Source organism: Anas acuta, chromosome 3 (assembly GCF_963932015.1).
Source record: "Anas acuta chromosome 3, bAnaAcu1.1, whole genome shotgun sequence".
In the NCBI taxonomy this organism is placed as follows: Eukaryota; Metazoa; Chordata; class Aves; order Anseriformes; family Anatidae; genus Anas; species Anas acuta.
The window spans coordinates 57,452,849-57,467,818 of NC_088981.1; the positions used below are offsets into that span (position 1 = coordinate 57,452,849).

The 14,970-nt window shown below is 35.1% G+C and overlaps 1 protein-coding gene across 16 annotated transcripts in view; it reads left to right on the forward strand.

Annotated features, from left to right (window-relative positions):
- REPS1 (RALBP1 associated Eps domain containing 1) overlaps positions 1-14,687 on the forward strand; it is a 65,381-nt gene extending 50,694 nt beyond the window's left edge. For 10 of the 16 annotated variants that reach the window (XM_068677255.1, XM_068677263.1, XM_068677254.1 and 7 more), the window contains 10 exons: positions 309-396; positions 1,269-1,370; positions 5,252-5,324; positions 7,562-7,680; positions 8,419-8,483; positions 9,770-9,955; positions 10,779-10,874; positions 11,409-11,557; positions 12,182-12,287; positions 13,341-14,687. In XM_068677255.1, the coding sequence (XP_068533356.1) occupies positions 309-396; positions 1,269-1,370; positions 5,252-5,324; positions 7,562-7,680; positions 8,419-8,483; positions 9,770-9,955; positions 10,779-10,874; positions 11,409-11,557; positions 12,182-12,287; positions 13,341-13,409 (1,053 nt within the window). In that variant the 3' untranslated portion in view covers positions 13,410-14,687. The remainder of the gene's footprint in view (positions 1-308; positions 397-1,268; positions 1,371-5,251; positions 5,325-7,561; positions 7,681-8,418; positions 8,484-9,769; positions 9,956-10,778; positions 10,875-11,408; positions 11,558-12,181; positions 12,288-13,340) is intronic. The other 6 variants (XM_068677256.1, XM_068677260.1, XM_068677265.1 and 3 more) reach the window with 4 other exon arrangements.
- Positions 14,688-14,970: the final 283 nt, after the last annotated feature.

Genomic DNA, 14,970 nt, shown 5'->3' on the forward strand with positions numbered 1-14,970 from the left:
GAACAGACTTCAGTATGCCAAAAATTATGGAAAGCTGTCAAAATTGGGGTCCTATTTACAATAGTCATGGTTATCTAGCAAAACATTTTGAATGTGCTTTAAGTAGAATGTTAGGTTATGCTTTATAAATGGTTAGAGGAACTTCAGCTCATACAGCTTTGGTTTTATAGGTATGTTAAATTCGCTAGAACTGTGTAAAATTAGACTTCGGGATTTTTGTTTAGAAATGACTTCTCACATGGTGTCAGGGACTCTTAAGGGAACAATGTAAAACTAGGTTAACACCACTTACTCCATCTACTCCACAGGATACTGCAATTGTGCACCCAGTTCCCATAAGAATGACTCCAAGCAAAATCCACATGCAGGAAATGGAGCTCAAAAGAACTGGAAGTGGTATGATGTTTTACCTTGCTAATCAGGAAAGTGTTGTACGCTTAGAGTTGAGTTTGCTTCCTTAAATATCCTGACTTATTTTTTTCTACTTGAAAATATCTTGAGTTGTAACCAGCATAACAATTCATGAAATTTCTGAGTTAGGAGTTTGAGTATTGTTCAGATAGATGCAGAGTTTGAATTAGCCATTTGCTACAGTGAGGATTTCACCATCTGTAGAAGACTTATTGCTTGGAGTAATAAAGAAGCATTATGGTGTATGTTTGATTTGGGCCTCAAGAATGTATAGGTTTCCTTAATAAACTCTGGAGGTGGCTGTGAAGATGGGGAACATAGCCTGCTTCGGTAAATCGTGTATTTAACAGGAAATTGAGCTTTGAAGAGTCAACTTACACTGCTGTGGTCAAAAATACAGTTTATTCTTTTGGAACCTAATAGCATTTGAAAGTTATCTGTAAACCTACTTTATACTCTGGTCAAGAATAAACAAGGTTGTCTGATAATTTTCCCTGAACAATGGAGTCCACAGTCTCAATTTATAGACACATGCTAATGTCAGTATTTCCTGAAGTAATGTTCAGCATTCAGCATATGAGAATAGAGAACTGTTCTCAACATGCTTCTTTTAATATTTCCGTAGCCTTGTAAATAGATCAAGATTCACAACTCTCAATCCTGAGAAATGCACACAAAGTGTAAATTTCAAAGTTAACGCTTCTGATGTCTCAATTATTTTAAAGTATAACAGTTTTAGTCTTCAGTATAGCACTTCAGATAAGGGCACAGAAAGCTACTGTGAAGCTTTAACCTCATAAGTGAAAGCTAGTTTGATTATATCTGTTTATTTAGACTGATTATTTTTTTCTGTCCAGATCATACTAACCCTACTAGCCCACTACTTGTGAAACCACCTGATCTCCCAGAAGAAAACAAAATGAGTTCATCTGTAAAATATACACCTGGAAATACAGTTAGTAAGTATCAAATACCTTCTGATCTTGTTTTTATGTTAAGCAAAATGTAGATATATTCAGTGGATGAAATGCTCTAAAATGAGATAAACATATCCTGAGAATAGAGATGTTTCTGATATGATGTATTAGAAATAGTGTTAAGAAGGTTCTGCTAATGTCACTGTAGATATTTTCCTGCATTTGTGTTCAAAAATGTTCATTTTTATCAATTCTTTGTCTTTGTTTTCTATTTTAATTTTAGGATGAGAAATTGAAATGTATGGAAAGTGGAATTGACTAAGTATCATTTAATTCTGATTTCCTCAGAACTGTATAACTTTTTTTGATGAGTGAAAACCTCTTGACAATAAAATCTTCAGACAGTTACCTGTTTTAGATACTAAACAAAATTTGAGATACTGTTTTTTAGGTATAGCTTTTCAAGTGTTTATTTGCTTATAATAGCCTCCTTGATTTTCAGCATCTCCTGTGTCCAAAAACTTTGGCATTATTTTGGTTTCATTAGTCATAGAGGTCCCAGATTACAAGTAGCCTGAATGAGATCTAGAGCTCCAAAACAGACTTGTTTTGGAGATTGTTTTCCTGTTCTCTTTTAGCTGGGAACATGTTTCAGTAAAAATAAAGTTTGAAGAACTCATTACTTTAAATTCTTCACTGTGCCACATTAAGGCAGAAGTATTTCAGTTGTAATATAAATGGCAAAAATGCACCTTCTGAATTGCTCTGTTTACTTTTTTTTTTTTCATGAACTGTTCCAATGACACCCTTTTCTTCCATGGTAATTTCTTGGGCCTGTGTTGTTCTTTCAAAGCACAGTTCCATTTTCAGTAGGAAGCCCTCTGATGCAAAAGAAAGAATAAGCAAATACAGTCTTGCAGTAGAAAAGTTACTATGATATGCAGGATCTAAGTTCTGAGTTCTTTCATACTCCATTACCTGAGTATAGTTTAACCTTTGTAATTGTACAATTACTTCTGTAATTTTTGTTATACTAGGAAGGATTCTTCCCTGAGAGGAAGACTGAAATACAACAAACCTGGTTCTGGCGTAACAAAGGCCACTCTGTAGTTTCTCAAACTGAGTTAAGGGATGCCCATTCTTTTACTGAAAGAAATGGCTATTGTCAGTTTTGTAAGCGTGGTTGTGGGTAACACCATTTGGGTGAATCCTGAAGAAATTGTTTAACATAAGCTACCCCTAGAAACTGAATTTCTGATACTTCTTTGTATTGAAAATCTGATACTTTTTTGTCAATCCTAAGATTTTCTTTTGCAGATTTACTGTCCTGATAGTTAATTTTTTCAAGGTTCTCTGGAGTCATGCATTAATACTATCTGACTAACTTCTGTGCTAAGTCAGTGACAAAGTCTGTAATGTATTTCCTTCAGTTACTGGGCTGATCTCATTTTTCAGTGTTTGCTTTATTTGCTTATTGGTGTTTATCTGTGCCAGAATCCATTTAAAAATAAGTTTCAATTTTATTTTGTAGAATGTATTTTTCTGTTTGTTTTTTTTTTAAATATCACTGTTTTGGAAATGTTTTCTTACAAATGGATATTCTTAAATAAGAATATTCTGTTGCTAGGTTTACATTTGTTTTCCAGCATTGTACAGAAGAGTACAGATTTTTCAGTGGTTTATTGATCAAAATTTAAATGAACATTAGTTGTTTTACTTCACTTATTCCGCTGTTCGAGGATCAAGATATTAAAATAGTATTTGAAGTTGAGAAATCGATGGAGATTTATGAGCATCAGCTTGGTATTGAGAGAGTTCTATTTTGTCTCAATTTTTCAGTTATTGCATCAAGAGTAATTTAGCGTAGAAGTGATTAGTTTGTAAAGAGCACCTCAAACTTAATCCAGGAAGCAAGGAAAAGCTTCTCTATTGCATGATATAAGAAAAGTCATTAGGCATAGACACTGCACTGTTATTTTTCTTTGCAAGTGAAGTGTTTTGGAACAAAGTAGAAGAGAATAAAAAAGCTTAGTGATAACTGGAGAAACTAATTCATCTGATTGCCTGGCACCCACAGTGTTGAAACTGTTGCTATGCAAGTAAAAATAAAAGCAGCAAAAATAATTACTGTTTTCACAGTTTGTTTTAACTTTAAAGCAACATACTACTTCAGTATGTCATAAAGGACAAGTTTGTGAATGTTATTTTAAAATCCTGTTAAATTACGTAAACAAGATGATGGAATACTGCAGTCAGAAGGGAAAGATAGTCTAAATTAACTCCCTTCATAATGAAATACCAGCAAAGCTGGAGACTAACTTGCACTACTAGCATGGAAGAGCAGAAACCACTCTTGAGAAAAATAACACTGCAGAAGTCCCTGTATCATTCCTGATAGGAACTTTACCTCATTATCATACTTAAGTAACTGGTCATGCTCACAAAGGATTCCCTTCTATTTAAGATTGTGTTCAGGTACATGAGTTAGGACTAGCCGATATGTGAAGATTACATTTGCTGAGTGACTAATCCTTTGCATTATGTAACTATTAATTTTTTTTTACTCCAAATAGCTTTGAAATCACTTCAAAAATACTCCTTATACTAGAAGTGGAAACCCAGTAGTTTCATATTGAAATGGTGTAAAACTTTTTGGTCCAGAAGGTCTTGCTCTTCCCTCCTTAGAAGTGGGATTGATTACACATATTTTAGTAGGTTATATTACATGAATGGCTCCAAAAATATATACACTAGTAGAGATGTCTGGAGAAAGATCACTTTCTCCATGAACTGTCTCCATGACTTTTGCTTTAAGCTTAATTTTCTCAGTTGATCCTTGGAAACTTAAATACCATCACATAGCCACAAATTCTGTTTTTTTTTTAAGACTGTGTATCTAGGTATTTTTTTTTTAATTTTCTTTAGATCTCATTCAAAATAACTTCTAATATGAAATTAAGGTGAAATAAGGTATTATTCAATTTGCTGTGCATGGTGAAGGTGTCAAGCCAATTTCACTAGATCAGTGTACCTCCAATTTCAAGAAAAAAAGGAACAGGTAAGAAGGTGCCTTAATGAATAGGAAAGTTAGCTGTGCAGGATTCTCATGTCTGGGTTCATTCCATACATCTTGACACTTTTGAAAACTTCATTGTCCTCAGACGTTAAAGTAATCGTTTGAGACTAAGTAATCCAGAAAAATTATTATAGTCTTATGTAGAATTTTCTCTTTACTGGTAGCTGATTGTGTGAGTCACATTTTTTCCTGTTGTTTACCCACCCTACATTGTGCTTCACCAGGTGTTCTGGAATCATCCCAAATTAATCTTTGACAGCCATTTTTCTGTCAACATTCATTCTATGCCAATTCTGTGATTTTGGTGAGACTAATCTCTGATGAGAATAGTTGGCTTTAGACAGCTTTTAAGGCTAAGGGTGAGCTTAAGAAAACTGTCTGAACAATACTGTAATAGAATCTTTCATTTTTATAGGTAGGCTTAACCAAAAGATGAACAGTTAAAAATAAATATATATATTTATGTATGTATATAAATATATCTATATATAATATAGATATTTAGTCCAAAACAGAGCTGACTACTAGCCTTGAAGGTACAGAAGTTACAGTAGTAACAAAACTATATAGTTTTTCTGTGTACTGTACATATCTTTTGCTTTGCCTGACTTCTAAGATCAGTGACAGACTTTCGATGCTTTTACAATCGCATGTTCTACTTGTTCATTTTTCTGGGTGTCCTTTACTTCTGTTGGCTAAATTGTTATAGTGTTGGAATGTCAAGTTGTTTTAGAGCTATGCTCGGGAAATTTACATTTAATATTTTAAATACAATATATTATCTGTATCTGTTGGCATACATTGATTGTGCAAAATGAATATGAAACTTTGTACGTCCTTTTACCAGCAGATGGTTACAGCAGTTCGGACTCCTATACTTCAGATCCAGAGCAAATTGGAAGCAGTGTAACGCGGCAACGGTCAGTAGAGTAACGACTAAAAAAAATAAGAATTGATTAAAGAAGCCTGTTCTGAGCTTCTGTGTTGTTTTTTTTTGACAGCTTGCTTATGAAGTGGCAGCCAGATAAACTATTACTTCAGTAGTCAGAAATGTGGAAGCAGTCTGTATTTTAACATATTAAAATGTATGCTGTTCGTGTTAATGTGGAAAGCACAAATTTAAAAAAAAAAAAAAAAAGGTGCAATCTAAAGAGTTGTTTGGGATTAGCCAGGTGCAGTCTGAAATCTTGAAAATACTTTCTCCTTAAATACAAGGGAATGTAAACACAGGTGATCATAATGTTGCTTGAAACCAATTTTTGGTATCTTTAAAGATATCCATTAGGCATTAATGGAGAAGAACCTTGTGATTATGTACTGCAAGAGGTTTGTTTGTTTGTTTGTTTTTTTAAATCCTGGCAGTAACTTAATCTGTTTTGATAATGGGCTTCTATAAAATGAAAGCCAGGTACAGGCCCAACACAAATTAAGGGGCGGGGTGAAGTTATGCAATCATATAACCAGCAACTGCATTGTATGTCATAAGAGAATGTGCTGTACCAGCTGGTGCTAATTGTCCCCATTAAATCTGTGCCTGAATAGGATAAAAACCAGCTATGCCATTAAACACCATACAATCCATTTCAGAGGTGAGTTTCAAAACAAAAATAATTGGAGTGACTTCAGTACCAAAGAAAGATTTGCAGTTACCTTTCAGTACAGCAGCTTGAAAACTTTTCTACCCCATTGTTACTTAATGGGGAAAATGGACTCTATCCTGCTTTTGTATATTTTTACACTATCAAGATGATGGCTTGTTGTTTGTTTTCCACGTTCTTTTCATCTCTGATTTTGGATTGGGTTCTCTTGCTGATTTGTGTAGATGAGTGGAGCTTTCTGATGAGCTGCCACTTTCTGGCACAGGTATTTTCGATCTAGAACTGACAAATCTGGCCATGTCCACTCCCAGTTCTACTTCCTTCCATTTATACTTTTATACCAATTGCAACTTTATCTATAAAGATGACATTGTCCTTAATGCTACCCTAAGTCTAGAGTACTTTTTGTATTTTCAAAAAGTAAAACAAAGGCTGTGTCCGATAATGATACTTACGTGACACTGTGTGTCAGGAGTGTTTGAAAACCTCTCTCCCTTCTTTTTATCCTACTTGTGCCCTTAATTCTTCATTTTCTTCAGACTTCATTGTCTGGAAGTTTACACAATTCACAGAAAATTCACAGAAGTATCCTTCTGGAGAGTACGTTAAGAAAGCATTTTTTTCTGTTGAGATAACTTGATTTTCTGCCTGACTTAATATGATCAGGAATTTCAAGTTTTGTATGAAACCTATGGGAACCTCCAGTACCTGTTTCCTCTCCTAGTTCTATCTCACTTATAGAAAAATGTTTCAGAAGTCAGTCATTCAGAAAAGATTTTATCGCTTACATGTGAGTTGAATAAAATTGTAGCTGTATCATATGAGGGATTTAATAAATCTGTCTTGCTCAAGATGGAGCAAGGAAGTTTAAGCAAACTGTTTTTAAATGGAAGCTGCACAAAAATATTGTATGCAATAAATCCCAGTATCCCACTCAAGTTCCTTATGCCTTTCTAAACTCCGTGTTTGATGAACTTGCAACATACATCCACTAGATGGTGATCATACCTAAGAATAAGTTAAAATTTCTGAAGATGCTACCAAGTGTAGAGATTGGGAAAATCTCTAGCAAAGAACTAGAATCTTGTATGCTGTGATGCTCCTTAAACCTTCTATATCTGCAGGCAGATCCAACAGAAACATACTCTTCTTCAAAGACATTAAACTTAAGTTTAATTAGGATGTTGAGTACATTTTACATACTTTGAAAATCAAAGTGACTACCACCTGGATGAAATTACCATATTTAAGATTCTGTACTCCTGAACTATCATCGTTTGGGTTGTTTATGAGAAACTATTGGTTTCCTAAAGATAAATTACTAGTAGTAACATAAGAATAATCTAGAAAATGGAGATTTAAGTATAAATAGAGAAACAATCTTGAAATCAAAGGATAGTAGAAGTTTAAAACTGATTTTGCACTCTTCAATCAATGGTAATCATCAGGCTCTTTTTCATCTGTCAACCTTTACTTGTTAATTAAATGTTTAGAATAAATTTTGAATTTTAGTTTTGTTGTGGCTCTAAAGTGATTTTAGGCAGCTTTATGTTTTGCAGATCACATTCAGGAACGTCTCCAGATAACACCGCGCCACCACCACCCCCGCCAAGGCCTCATCCTTCTCATTCTCGATCGTCATCTTTAGATATGAACAGATCCTTTTCAGTTACCCCAGGTCAATACCTAGTATATTTTATTTTTTAGCACGTACTTCTGATGCAGACCATTTCTTCGTTTTTCCTCTGAAGAGGGATTTAGAATAAGTTTTTAAAACACTGCTTCTGAATGAAAAAGCTGAAAATATTGCTACTCTTAGCTTGTATTGAGATCTGTACAACGCTTTGCTTAAGCAAGTAACTTAAGACTAAATTTGAATCATAGAAGTGATGCCATTGTAGCCCTTTGGACAAATGTGAGAAGTGAAGTCTGGAAATAACATTTCGGTAGTTTATCCATGTGCAGTGGATAGCTTATGCCAGTAAATTTTCAAGAGGAGTTATTTTGGTAATGGATATGTTAAAGATGAGTGTTAAGTGTCTCAATGAAATGATTAAAGGTCATTTTTTGTACTGTTGTTAAGAGTTCTTATTGTACTTACGATTTGTCAGTACATTTCAGCTTGGGATCACAAAAAAGGGGGAAATGTTAACAGTATATAATGGGAGTAAAAGAAAAAGCAGATCAGGAAAGTATGACTGAATACTTTGAACGGGAGCAGAGGACAAGACACGTGCTCAGATTCCTTGTTTTTTTTTATTTGCAAATTTGAAAGTTGACATTACAGTAGTGGTTCTAAATGACTGATTTATATGCAGGCAAAGTTTGTATTTCTTCATTTTTTGACCAGTCAAAAAATTAGATACCGTGTAATTTGAAAAGTAACAAACTTAGCTAAATGTGATTCCTCTTACAGGACAGCAACAGGCTGGAGTTGTTGCCTATCCTCCCGCAGTGCCTCCAAGACCACAGCCTTCGCAGGTGATGTCCCTTTTGAAAAGTCATACTCTAACCTGATGTACTGGATAGTACTATTTAGTACTATTTTTATCTAACTCTGAATTTTAACTTCCCTCTAAAATGAGCAGTAATAGCTGATCTTTTTTTGAAACCACTGTGGTGTGAATGATGTGAAAGGTCAAACTTACAGCCAAATGTTCGCCTTTCCTGAATAAATAATTGCTTCTGGTGGGACTATGTGAAAGAATTCAAGTAGAGGAAGAAGAACTGAACAGCTTTGGAGCTCTGAGTTGTAATAAAGAGAGAAATGTTACACTTTCACGCTTCTTTACCTGTGCCTGTATAGCCACTGGGAGATCTTCTACAGTTCTGCAAAATAAATGCTTTTGTTTACATCCATGACCCTGACCCGGTAACAGTTTTTAACAGAAAATGTCTGCTCCAAAAGGCATGTTTCCACTACTTCCCTTGTCATAAACTTGGTCATTTTTACAGTCTCAATCTGAGTCAGTTCATTTAGCTGATTTGGTAGAAAATTATGCACAAATTCTTTTTGTCTCAAACAGCTGAATCCTTCAACTGTTCTGCAGATCTGACATGGGACAGGTAGAATCTCTTTTGAGTTGTTTTTCAGCAGCAGTTATTTTTGAGCCATATGTAGAAGACCACAAACAACAGAAATAAGGCCTTGTAGTTACCCTGTTTTTCTATTTCGTTTGAAACTGATTTTGCAGTGGAAATATTTAATAGTGCTCTCCTGTATGCTTTCTCTGATAGGCAGCAATGTCTGAATTGGTGGTACAGTGTTTTCCTTTATTGAAATATGTGTAACATCTATTTCCTGCTTGGCTTTCTGTTTTCATCAAACTTCTTGAAGTGAGCCAGTTGATTCAGAAATTATCAGGAAGGAAAGAGGGTACGATGACAGACATTCCACAGAGTTTGATCACATCATCATGTTTTTTTTCCCCCTATAGGAACTAGATTAAGATGTCTAACTGAAATATATGTGCTGTCCAGTGAGTCTAGGTAGTCCTACCACGCATCTTTGGTCTCATCCACAGGACTGAGCTTCCTTTTCCGTTAGCTGTTTCTGTTTTCCCAACCACACAGAGTGGTCTGTTTGTGTTTTAGACAAGATGCACTTTGTTCTACTGACAGGACATAAATCTTTGATTGAAAAAGCAAGTAATACTTAATATTCTGTCACAAACTGTTGTTTGGCAAGAGTCTGCATCAAGTAACTGTTAAGCATTGGGTAACTGTTAAGAGCATTGTTACTAAGTATTTTTGTTCCTTTATTGCAGGGTGCAGGTCCTCATGTGCATCGCCCAGTAGATGCTGAAGGCCTAATAGCTCATACCAGTACCTCACCTCAACAAATACCAGAGCAGCCAAATTTTGCAGACTTCAGTCAATTTGAGGTGTTTGCTGCATCAGCTGTAAACAAGGAGGAAGAAGATGAAATTGAAACACACTCAGAAGTCTTGCAGGTGAGTGGGAATGAAAATGTCAATTGTTTAATGCCACCAACAGTTTAGGAGGTTTTGTTAAAACCTACTTTTGCTGTTTGAACCAGTGGTTGTTTGTTGTTTTTTTTGTAGTTGTGTGATGCCTGTCCCTTGCTAGAAAGCGCTTATATTATGGGTGGCTGTGCTTCTTTAAACACCAAACACCTAGGCAGAAGAACTTGCTTTCCTCTCAATTCTTCGTTGTAATTCAAAAGATTTGGTAATTATTAGCATATATGGGCACAAACATAATTATTTGTACATTTAAGACATAGCACAGGCAAAACCTCTCTTCTGCTTATTCTTGCCAGCCTTCCAAATGACGTACCAAATAGTAAGTTTTAAAGTAGACAGTAGGTCTTAGTAAATGAAATAACTATCAAGTATTTTAAACATCTTCTAAAACCCCAGTAATTCGGTTTTGTTCAATATCATTGGACAAACAGCTGAAGTGAATAGAGCTTTACGATATTTCTACAATAGATTGAGATGTATACAGAGCCTCATTTCCTACTGCATGACATAGGACAGCTAAAAAGCTGAGGTTTCCTGACTGCGTGCCTTTTTTGTGAGCTGCTTCCAGGTCAGAACAATGTGACCAAGATAGTTTTAGATGGTTTTGCTCCAAAGCACATATTTTTACTGTATTCCAGCCTATGTCTCTAAAGACAACTTCAACTATTAATTGAAACGTTAACAGTGTTCTTATACAAGAAACACAGCATACTTCTGTTTATTCCAGTTGTTGCTGAATCAAGTGCTTGTTAAGCATTAATTTTCTAAATGTAGTTTAATATCCCTTTAGGTCGAAAAGCCCTCTGATTCTGCAAGTTCTCTTAGAGTTGCCAAAGCAGATGGAAGAGTCGAAGAGAAATCATCTGCTAATGTCCCCACTAGTGCGGTATGCAATATAAAATTGGAAGGAGAGCACACTTGTCTGATATATATGAAATTTCACGCTTGTTTTGATTTATTACACCAACTTTATGCACTTAACCCAATTTTATTAGACCCATTATTTGCTTGAAATAGGCACATGTATGATGAATTACTGCATCATAAGGTGTTCATGATTAGCATCACTCTCTAGACAGCAGAAAATTAAGATACTTGCAAGTGTTCAAATGCTTGAAATAGAACAAAGTTTTTCATGAAAATCTTTGTAACGGTAGCTCTTTTATGGTATAAAAACATAATTGTTAGAGGGAAAGGAAAGGGTGCACTCGTGTATTTGCAGTTGTCAGCTAGAGTTCTTATTTTTTTTTTTTTTATCTATACAATAGGAAGATGCAGTTACATGTCCATCAGAAAACGTGATTGTTAATTCAGTTAGCCAAGTAACTGGTTCTAGAAGTATGTAACACAAATTAGCATGTCATAAATCAAAGTTAAAAAGTGGTTTCTGAGAATTAATAGGCTGTGTTTTCCCCTTCAGGGTAAAGGCACTACCCCACTTGCTCCACCACCAAAGCCTGTTCGTAGAAGATTAAAATCAGAAGATGAGCTAAGACCTGAAGCTGAGGAACATACACAGAAAACAGGTGTCATAGCTGCTGTTCTTGCTTCACAGCCATCTATTCCTAGGTAACCCAAGAAGTGTATAAATACATCTGTTATTGGGAAGTTTACATTTAAACAGCAATACACACTTTCTGTTCTAGGAACTGCAAGCAACTTCAATGTGTTTGAATTAGATTTATGTAACAGCTTAAGGAGTTTTGATTTTATGAGATCATCTCAAAGCCCCTGCTTACTGGGAGACCTTGTAGAGATCTTGAATTTTGGAGTGTGAACCCCTAACTTATGCGAGTATGTTGGAAACAAGTGGTGGAAGTATTAAGATGCATTACTTCATTTTAAGTAATAGTTACTATTAACAGTCCAAAATCTAGTCTTTCTGTCCCTAGCACAAAAGTAGGCTGTTACATCAGTCTCTTTGAGATGAATGAATGTGATGCTACTGTATGTTGGGACTTTGGAAAAGTAGTTACGAGAAGTTTCTAAAATGTGCTTCTTGCTGTTTCCTTGAAACCAAGTATATGTGACTTCTGCACAAACAAGATTAATTGAACCAGGCAAAAGAGGGGAAATTAACACTACACCAAGTTCAAAATTCTGAAAAGAGTATTCTGTTCATTGTTTAGAAGTGTAAATGAAGTATTCAGTTAAGTAATGAAATGACTTAAAATACTACTAATATATTTTCAGATCTGTTGGGAAGGACAAGAAGGCAATTCAGGCATCAATCAGACGTAACAAGGAAACCAACACTGTTTTGGCCAGATTGAATAGTGAACTTCAGCAGCAACTAAAGGTAATATAGTAATCTTTATTTAAAACAAAAAATCACAAGAAGGCAAGATGTCAGTGATGCACAGTAGTTGGCATTTCTGCAAACCAATGATTAATAGATGGGAAAGAAGATATCAGCATAAAATATTTAGTTGTTTTTATAGATCACAGAATATACCTAGTTTTGATAGAATTTTTGAAATTACAGAGGACACTAGTTAGTACTAAATATGTTTTTCAATGCATTTATTTGCTTTTGACTCCACAAAAATTGCAGAAACCTTAAGTTAATATAATCTAGGGTAGCTGTTGTGGTCATCAGATACTTTGAAAACAGTATTGAGAAAAGCAGATTAAGTGGCTTGCTTTCTTCTGAAGGAAAAAGCAAACCTTAGTCTTATTAAAATAATATTTTCTAAGCAAATATATGCATACATATATGGGATACAAAGCTTGCAGCTCAATAAGAAGAGCTGCAGCCATCCATTTATCTAGGTCAGCTGTTATCTTTTTGAATTTGTCTGTAGGCACCATGGCACCATTTTTCTTAACATCTTTTGCCATCCTTCTTACCTTACATCTAATTTTAATTACCAAGATAATCAAACTTAATGTAAACATGAAGTGGTACTGTCTAGACTGGAAGATAAGCAGTTTAAAAAAAAAAAAGATTAAGTGTAATTGTCGTTTGTTACTGTCTTAAAGAGAGTAAAGGTGCATAAGTCAGGTAAGAGAGGGAAAATTGTCAGTTTCTCATCTTAAAAAAAAAAAAGCATTTTATACTTTATTTGAAAATGTTAGATTTGCAGGTAGTTTTAACTTCCTAGTTTTGGGTGACTTGAAAGAAGTGGAGAAATACTAAGTAGCCACGCTTTTGAGCAAAGTACTGATTCTTTGCTTGTGTACTAACTATCTAGCCTTCTATTCAGATTATGGGAAAAGCTCTCCACGTTTTTAGAGGAGATCTGAATATTAGTTCTTCAAAACTGAAGCTGACATTTAGCAGCTTTGGTCACATGAGGAAACTTAATGTTAATTCTCTGTGGACAGTCAGTAGAAAATATTTCTTTTGTAGGATGTTCTTGAAGAGAGAATCTCCCTGGAAGTCCAACTGGAACAACTTCGACCTTTCTCTCACCTCTAAGCCTACTGCCGTTAACTGTGAATTTACTAATTTTGAAAGGGGTATTGGTTTCAAGATCCTATTTAAAGATCCATGCATCTAGCTCAGTGCACTCTATTCTACATTAAATGTTGTGGTTCTCTTTTGTCAATTTGTCCACTTTTGTATTTAAGTATTTTAATTTCAGTACAGAAAAAAAAAAAAACTTTTTCCTTGAATGTGACACTGCCTCTTACATCGTTTTCTGTGGGCATCCGTGATTTTTGTTGAACTTGAGTTTGCAAAGTTTGTCGCCAAAATTTCCAACTGGAACTTCTTAGTGGTTTCCTTTTTTCCCTGTTGAAACATCTGTGCAGAAGAGGATTGCTTATCAGTTGACTTTAAGCACGTAAACTCTTCTTTTGCTGTGGCATTTATTTTATTGTGCCAGAAAAGAGAAAATCTAATAATGTGTCATCAGCCAATAGTACCTCCCAAACTGCCTTTCACAATTTGTAAGTTGTTCACAATCCTAGAAAGCCTGCCCCTTTGCAATAAAACCGACTTACACAGGTTGACAGAGTTCTTGCAGGCTGTTCACCATATCAAACGGATTTGGGTTTGTGTTTGTTGCATACATTGCAGAGTATGTAACCACAGATCGCCAGCTGTTACATTTATCCATCCATGACCCTGATTCAGCCGCATGCACATAAAGACTTATGGTACAATTGGTAGTCTCTCCAACAGACCTTTTTCAGTCCTCTTTTTTTGTGAAGAGTTGGGTGTAAATCCCCAACATAATTGCACATTTCCTAAGCACCACCTGTAATTGCATGTTTCACACATTACCTTTTAATAACAGATCACATCCACCAGTCTTCACTATAACAAAATGTATTGTCAAGTAATGTGTCAATACCTCTGTGAACTTCTAATTCCCAGCAAAAAATAAATAAATCTAAAAAAAAAAAAAAAGAACAGTTTGCTTCTTAGGAATTCTGGGGTACCTTCTGTCATCTTGTTTCCAGGCCTTATTTCTCTGGCATATAGACAGGCTTCACTATTAACAGAGTTCCCCGAGTGTATCCTGCTATTCAGGTTGATGTACTGTATTAGGATTTGTTGTATATTGTATGATACACACCTTTTGATCTCATATGTAAATTTGCATTAATTGCTGACTAACAGCAGATATTCTATTTAATGGCTTCTTCTGGCTGTGGGATCATAGATGTTTAACTGCATGGATGTATCTCTGCAGAATCAGAACTAGCAATTGTGTGATTTTTACACCAATAAAACAGCACAATATTTTAATTTTGTTGATTCATCTTTACCTGGGAATTGAAACTCATTCAAATAGGGGGAGGGGATTATTACAGGTGTTCAGAAAACTTTTTGTAATTTTGTGGCATGTACAAGAAATAGTTGGTACTCCCTTGACCGTTTTCTTCAATTTTTTTTTAGCTGTTGGTCAGAAGTGATTAAATTCTCTTGGTAATCTGTGGCTATGCTCCTTTTGTATCCTCCTGTGAGCAAATTAAATGTAGCTGTAACTTTTAAAAAGTAAATGCTGGTACTGACTTGGGTGGAAGAATTG